This window comes from Camellia sinensis, chromosome 1 (assembly GCF_055761805.1).
Source record: "Camellia sinensis isolate YWXY chromosome 1, ASM5576180v1, whole genome shotgun sequence".
Lineage (NCBI taxonomy): Eukaryota > Viridiplantae > Streptophyta > Magnoliopsida > Ericales > Theaceae > Camellia > Camellia sinensis.
Window position 1 is genome coordinate 214,930,235 of NC_138961.1, and position 8,075 is coordinate 214,938,309.

Genomic DNA, 8,075 nt, shown 5'->3' on the forward strand with positions numbered 1-8,075 from the left:
TTGCCTGCGATGCATTAGCCATTCTAACATGGACTTGGATCATACATTTGATTACTAACAAGTTCTTTGTTTTGGCTCGGAGTACACTGTAAGTATTTGTGCTTTAGCATCTCGCATGAATGTGAATGTTAACATGACAGCATGCTTACCACGTGACTATGTGCTTAGTTGATATAACTGCCTGAATGCCTGTGGGTGAAGGTTGGATTGTTTGAGTTGGAACAACTCGTTGAAATCCGTGTTTTAGCCTACTTGCGAGTAGCAAATTTCAAATTGTCTTTCAAATGAGCGGATATGCAATGCTTTGTTCCAAATTAGGAGATCTAGTCTATACTTTTGTGTTGTGTGCGTCACATAGTAAATCTAGGCTAATAACCGGAATAAGAACGCATAATATTTTCAAAACTCGATATCATGGTTAGTAGAGGCCGATCTTCGGATCGGGCGAGAGGGGGTGGTCATAGCTGACCTTCCCCAATCGTGCCCAAGTTCCCGAGCCGAGGCAACTTTGGTGATGACGGACACGTGGCCTTAGGCAACGAGTCAGGGTTTCCTAAATTTTCCAAAATAAAATATTTAGGTGGCGACTCTGTATCTGGCAAAGCAGTCCATGTTTGGCACTTCTTTCAACAAATCTGTTTTCAAAAACGATTTGCCGGATTTGGACTCTTTGATGATTCATCGGTCTTGCATTGCACTCTGCGAGATTAGATACAAGACCGTGACTTTGAGTCCTAAACTGTAGTCAGCCCATATGAACAAAACAGGGGTTCTCCGGGGGATGTTCGGGGACCCCCCCCCCCATGAATACATAAATAAATTGAAGGGAACCTGGTGACAGAGATTGGGTTGAAAATGACTCATCTGTTTTTCCAACTTCCTTTGAGTCTAAGATAGCACAATGAAGATGACTGCATAATAGCTTCGTATCAAGATGTAGTCATTTTTTGTGTAAGAATGCAAATTTATCCTTCTCGTGACTGCAACATGCTGTCATTTTTTTCTTAGAAAGCTTTATTTTGAGTTATGTCAATTTAAATGAATCTAGCTTTTCTGCATGGGCAAATCTTTCCTTTTGAAACTGCTCCAATAGGATCTACATTTGGATTGCTTTGCTGGTGAATATTGAAATATTATTCTATTCAGTAGTTACATTACATCTGTAGCCAGAAATCTGGTTGCTGTCACTAAGGAAATTCTCCTTTTTAAGTTAGTGATTGTTGTTGTGATTGTTGTGATGATTGTTCTTAGGTTCTGAATTACGGAAATGGCTGAAATGGCGAAGGCCACTTCCTTTGGAGGATGAACGGGGCTTATTGCACGAGGTACAGTTTTACAGATTTTCGTACCCATTGTATGTGTGTGTGTTTCCTGGCTTTTATTGTTTTTTGAAGTGTTAATATTGTTCTTAATTTTTCTGGTAATCAACCCAAGTTGTATGTAATTTAATGTAAGTGACTCAGATTGGGCGTGAACTGGAAAGAACTTTGAGGGGAAAGCATCCAATCTTGTGGAGTTGTGTGGAAAATCTGCAGTAAAGCTTGTAGCTCTTGTTACAAGCCACTTTCCTGGTATCTTTAATTTTTGCATATCTGGTTTAAATTATACCTGTTAGCATGAAAGTCTTTTGAATAGCATGTATGTTTTATGGCCAAAAATGGGGTGGAATATTTTGTATGAATAATTACTTTAAATACTGTAGGTTTCCGTGACCACACTGTTTACAAGGGCCACCAGATATTCTTGTATGAAAGAGCTCAGATATTTGCGTCTGATTTAAGGGGTTCATTCAAAGGCGAAGGTTATGGAGAATTCAATGACATAGGTGCAATTACCATATTTGCTGACTATATTGTTCCAGCAGTGCTTTGTCAGCTTGGTGTGCTGAGACTAGCTGGCATAATTGAGGCTAAATGTGAAATCGGTTCAGGCAGCGAGGAGGAAGTGGAACTACGAGCCTGCTCGATATATGCTGTAGGGAAAATGAGGGAGTTAATCTGGAAAAAATCTGGAAAACAGGTTTGTCTTGTCAATTCTTTGTAGTTTGTATAGTATTTCTTTCTTTGAAGCAGGGCAGTTTCCATTTTTGACCTAAATGCTAGTCTGTCTTCTCTGATATTCAGCTGTTACGGTGGTAGTAAGTTGAAGATGATTTTGTTTTCTTTAAAAGAAAGTGCTTTTCTTTAAGTCTTGTTTTGCCACAGTTTGACTGAATCTCATATGGAAACTCTTTTATAAATGCCATCATGTGTTGGAGACAGCATGCAACTTGTCTTGTAAGGTAGTTCTCTGATTAAACTTATGTCTGCATTTGCTTGAGAAACATGAAACTTCTTTTCCACTAATATACATTATAGAGTAGCTGACCTTTGCTCGACAACCAAAAGAAATTCAATGCACAACTGGTCTCTTTTACCCCCCAACTCTTTTGCCTGCTCAATTGTGGTTTGCTTTTCAATATCTTTCAGAAATTGCTAAATCCAGAGCATTATGGTTGTATCCACATGTTCTCACTCTCACACGGGTGGGTCTCACATGCAATCATTAAGACCAAGGATACTTATTTTTATTTTATTTATTTATTTATTTATTTTTTATCTCTTTTGATTTACATATACAATTTGAAAATCTTACTCAAAACTCTAGATGATACATAGCTGGAAGTAGTCTTTCGTATTGGTATGCACGTTCCGAAATGTGATACACTTTCGTTTCAAAACAATAAATTTAGTGATGTGAAGCGATTTCAAAAGTTTTTTCTAATATATTTCCTAAAATGTTACCTTAGAAGGAAAAAAAAAAATCAAATATACTGGATGCCTAATAGTGAGTTAAGTTTTAACAAGAAAACACATTAAAAATGAAAGAATTTTTTTTTTTTACTGGATGCCTAATAGTTAAAAAAAAAAAATTACTCTAGAAATACCTTAAATTTTTAAGTGTAATACATACAAGTCTATGCCTATCTCATCATTCATGTACCGGAACGATCTACATTCCTGGTAGCATAGGCTGGAACATACAGAAAAAAAGATATTATATAGATAAGGTGAGAAATAACATGAATCCTTTTGTGTCATTTTTATTTTCTGGAACATGTTTTTATCCTAATCTGCAGTTAAACAAAATTCCGAAAGAAACCTATTTTATTAAAGAGTAAAAACTTCAGCCCATTGAGGGATTGACAGCCTGAAAGTAGTCCTTGCGTTCAAGTTTTTTTTGGGTCTGCAATCAATTGCAATCAAACCCGTTTTAGGATTGACGGCATTTAAATATTGACTCAATGAACACTATGTTTCATTATTGTCAACAACTATCTATCAGGAATTTGCAAATGTGAACATCAAAATTTTTTAACAGTATTTTGAATAATTGCTATTAATACATGGAACGTTTAATCTTGTACAATTGGCAGCAATCTAGAATTGCTATTAGAAATTGATGAGCCATGTGTGATGTTGAGGCTTCATGATTTGCACGTCAAAGAATATCTGGTCCCTCTAATGCACGCCATAAAAAGCACTTTTCGAAATCGATAGATTTTAACTTGCATGAACACACATAGGGAGTGCCCACTTGAAACAATGTTCAATGACGATTTGGTGCTCTAATGAACTGAGCTGTAGCACTTCATTCCAAGTTGCCGCATCACTGTTGAAATGATACTTGATGGGTGGCAATACATGGCCACAAACTTGTGTGGAAGCCCACCACCATCATAGGAAATGTTTTAGAACTTCTCTGTACTGCAGCTTAAATATATGAAACTCTTTAAATGTCAGATTTAGATGATCATTTGGAAGTTTTAGAAAAGAAACCCATTTTGGATAATAATAAATTATTATTATTATTTTTTTTTTATTTTTTTTATTTTTTTTTCTTTTCTTCTGAATGGGAATAATATAAATGAATGTCTTTTGTTTCTTACTTGTAATTGTCCCCATTTGTTTGGCGAACCTCGTATTCATGAAAATCTTCAATCTTCTCATATATATGCCATTTTCTTTTCTTTTTCCTTATTAATGATTCTCGAATTACATGCTCTGTCTATTTTCTTCCTTTTTAATTCTTCATATTGAATTATCATACGTTATAGTACTCCAAAATTGACAGCTTATTTTTTTTGTCCATAATTTCTTGTAATTTTGATTTCTTTGATTCTTAGGCCCTGTTTGTTTTCAGAGGTAGAATGGAGGAGATTTATAGTGAGGGGATTAATAGTGAGGGGATTGATAGTGAGGGGATTAAGTAAAATTGTGTTTGTTTTGATGATAGTTGTTAGTATAGGAATTGTTAAATTATTTTTATATAAAATAATAAAACAAAAAAATATATAAAAAATTAAATATTAATATTTATAAAAAAATTCCCAATATATAACAAATTAAAAAAAATAAAAAAATTTCTAATTCCCTCACTATTTTTCTAATACCATCTCCCCAACCTCCATCTCAATCCCCTCCCCAACCTCCATCTATATCACCTCCACCATCCTAATCACTTCCCCAACTCTACAAACAAACATAACATTAAATAACACCTCCACTATCCTAATCCCCTCCCATCTACTTAACCCAAAACAAACGGGCCCTTATGCTTTTGTCCAGGTGTTGAGTGTTGACTTAGATCTTTGGTTATGGTCTATTGGCGTCGAGTTATGTTCTATTGGCGTCGAGTGCCCATCTCTTCAACACCATCATACCCTCTCTATATATTACTGAGTGGATTGTATGCTTAGTTGCCTCGTGTTTTTATAATTTATACTTGTCAGGAGAGGAATTTTGACTTTTGGAAGTTTTCATGTAATTCCTTCAGATTTTTTTTGATCAGCTAGATATTTATTTCCTATTTTTATTTCCTATAGACATTTCCATAAAGCTCCATTCCTTGGCATTGGTTAAACTTCATCTAGTAGGGACTGACCAGAAAATATTTATATTAAAAAAAAAAAATACATAGGGGGTGAGTAAACATGTAGAAGTTAGTACTCATTTTTTGGGGCAGCAGGTTTTCTTATTTGTGTGCATATGGAAGATTATTTATTTATTCACCAAAAAAAAAAAGATTATTTATTTATTTATCTTTCCGTGGGAAATAATTTGGCATCCATTATTTTCTTCACTTTTGCACCACGTTTTGTTTCTGTTTCTTCAGGATTTCCAAAGGTAAGTAACTACTACCATGACTTAAGCAGTACTGTCTTGAGGATTTATGTAACATACATGGATTAGGGATGTATTGATGGTACACATCTCTGTTCTGTATTGTCTCTTGAAAATCTCTTGCATGTAATATAGTGTCAAGTTCGGGTATCTCTCTACAAATGATCATCAGTAATAAGCATTAAATGTATATGACTCCATGGGCATGTTGTAGTAATTCATGATGAGTTTTTGTAACACAGATAGTTAATATTGGTGTATGTTGATAGAATGATGAAGTAATTTCTAAAATTACTGTCCAACACCATTGGACCCTCTCTATATTAATTGAGTGGATTGTATGCTTAGTAGCCTTGTGTTTTTATCATTTATACTTGTCAGGAGAGGAATTTTGACTTTTGGAAGTTTTCAGGTAATTCCTACAGATTTATTTCATATTTTTATAATAGTTCTCCCTCTTTTCAAAATTTTGGGAAGACAAATGGCTTGTCAACTGATTTTGTCATCATATATATATATATAGGCATATCCATAAAGCTCCTTTCCTTGGAATCGGTTAAACTTTATCTCACGGGGACTGATAAGAAAATATATAAAAAAAAAATTCAATGGGGGTGGGGGAGTAAACATGTAGAATGGGGTTCCTGCCATGTCTGCTTGAGTGTGAGCAGACCGAGCAGATTTGAAGTTTGCTATCGGTGGATGACGCCTTCCTTATCTTTCTCTCTCAAGTTTCGATCAGAGGTTTGAACTTTATTTTGTTAAGTTGACAATGCAGATTTGGATTTGCAAGTGAAGTTTTAAAATGTCTGCAACAACAAATAGTTTCCTTATATGTTTTTTCATAGTTAAAGAATTCATTTAAAGGTGCCAAAAATGGGGCACCACCTCTGTGCACTGGGGGTATGCAAAAAGCCAGCTATACAAGATAGACTTCCAATGAAATCAACAAAAGTAAAAGAAGTATCACAAAAGGTCATTTTGAGTCTATGTATTGCCAACTCAACGTCCTTAAAGTACACTGGCTTTGCTCCCCTCCAAATGCACCAAATTAAGCTCATAGGTGCCCCATTCCAAGCGTTTTTAACCCTATTAAAGCAGCAATCTTCTGCCCAAATCTTATAGAAATGGACAACCAAGTTGGGCATAACCCAACAAACTCTAAAATATAAAATTGCCAACTCCACAAGTCTCCACAACTATTCCCATCTATGATGGTCTGCAAATTTGACTTGGTTCTGCTTGATTGTGAGCCGACTTGACAATTCTTGAAGTTTGGACGACAATTTTTTTTTTTTTTTTTCGTTGATAAATAGTAGTTTGGATGACAATTAATTCCTTATCCTTTACTCTCAGTTTCAATCATAGTTTTGAACCTTCTGTTATAGAGTTTACAATGTTGATTTAGATTTGCAAGGTAAGTTTTAAAGTATCTGCAACGACTATATTATTAACAAGGCAGTTGATTATTTAATGGCATCAGCAGAATAAAAAATGGCAGTAAAATTGCATTTGGTTGTGAATAAGAAGTTAAATAACATGTGACATAATCATTAGAATCTTGTTTGGTCTTGCAGGTTATGTTTCGGATAAGAGGGCTCCCTGAAGCATCTGTGTAGACGCGCCCGTGGGCCTCACTACAGTTCGGACTCAATTTGTGTCACGGTCCTTAATCTGAACCAAAGAGTCCAAATCCGGCAAATCGTTTTGAGAAACAGATTTTTGAAAAGAAGTGCCAAATATTGACTGCTTTGCCAAATACAGAGTCGCCACCTAAATATTTTGTTTTGGAAAATTTAGGAAACCCTGACTCGGTGCCAAAGGCCACGTGTCCGTCATCACCAAAGTTGCCTCGGCTCGGGAGCTTGGGTACAATCGGGGAAGGTCAGCTATGAGCACCCCCTCTCGCCCGATCCGAAGATCGGCCTCTACTAACCGTGATATCCATTTTTGAAAACGTTATGTGTTCTTATTCCGGCTATTAGCCTAGAATTACTATGTTATGCACACAACAAACAAGTATAGACCAAATTGCCTAAATTGCAACAAAACGTTGCATATCCGTTTGTTTGGAAAATGCTTTGGAATTTGCTACTCACAAGTAGGCTAAAATACGGATTTCAATGAGTTATCCCAACTCAAACAATCCAACCTTCATCCACAGGCATTCAAGCAGTTATATCACATAAGCAGCTAGCCTCATGGTAATCATGCAATTATGGCAACACTCACACGCATGCGGTATGCTAAAGCAAAAGGACTTACAGAGTGCTCCAAGCCAAAACAATAAACTAGTTAGCAAACATACGTGATCCTAGTTCATGTTATAGTGGCTAATGCAACGCATACAGAATGCAATTAGGATAGGCTCGGCTAATCCTAAAATGGCATGTAAAGTGCGGCAAGTAGCATGTATTCAAGTCAGATTTGAAATACGATGCAGTTAGCATGATGCGCCGAGCCCGGTGCATGCAATACTGATGAATGATGCACGCATGCATAGCATAAGGTATGCTAAAGTAAACATGTCCTATTACTAGCCATCAAAGCAGGTAAGTAAAAGGGAGAAAGAAGCGGGGGTTGGAAGACATGCACACACTCACCCATACTTATTACAAATTCGCCCTCGCTCGGAGTGTTCGAAAGAATAATACAGTTTGAATAACAAACCAACTATCCTCGCTAATTAATTATTACAAACCAACTAAATTAGTTAAGAAAACCAACTAATCTAAGAAAGCGATTAACGGCCTCGGGAAAAGAGCCCAATGTAATGCATGCTCGGTCTTGCTCGGAAGTCCACTGCCATGCACAAGCCGCCTCTGTTTTTCCTGCTCTGCTTCTCTGAAGACTGCCAAAGTCTCAGGATGTGCTCATTGCATGTTGGGGAATGCCACCGGCTGGAGGGAATCA

General features: G+C 36.3%; 1 protein-coding gene across 1 annotated transcript; it reads left to right on the top strand.

The window, feature by feature from the left end:
* The first annotated feature begins 1,057 nt into the window (after positions 1 to 1,057).
* Positions 1,058 to 5,124, top strand: LOC145822449 (uncharacterized). Its single transcript, XM_082919492.1, has 5 exons — positions 1,058 to 1,061; positions 1,252 to 1,325; positions 1,484 to 1,571; positions 1,703 to 2,019; positions 4,608 to 5,124. The coding sequence occupies exons 1-5, from the start codon at positions 1,058 to 1,060 to the stop codon at positions 4,719 to 4,721; spliced, it is 597 nt and encodes a 198-aa protein (XP_082775618.1). The 3' UTR covers positions 4,722 to 5,124.
* Positions 5,125 to 8,075: the final 2,951 nt, after the last annotated feature.

Excerpts from the sequence above, each read along its gene's own strand:
- LOC145822449 (XM_082919492.1), top strand. Across the intron at positions 1,326-1,483 it reads AACGGGGCTTATTGCACGAG|AACTTTGAGGGGAAAGCATC; the intron begins GTACAGTTTTAC and ends TGAACTGGAAAG. Across the intron at positions 1,572-1,702 it reads TGTTACAAGCCACTTTCCTG|GTTTCCGTGACCACACTGTT; the intron begins GTATCTTTAATT and ends TAAATACTGTAG.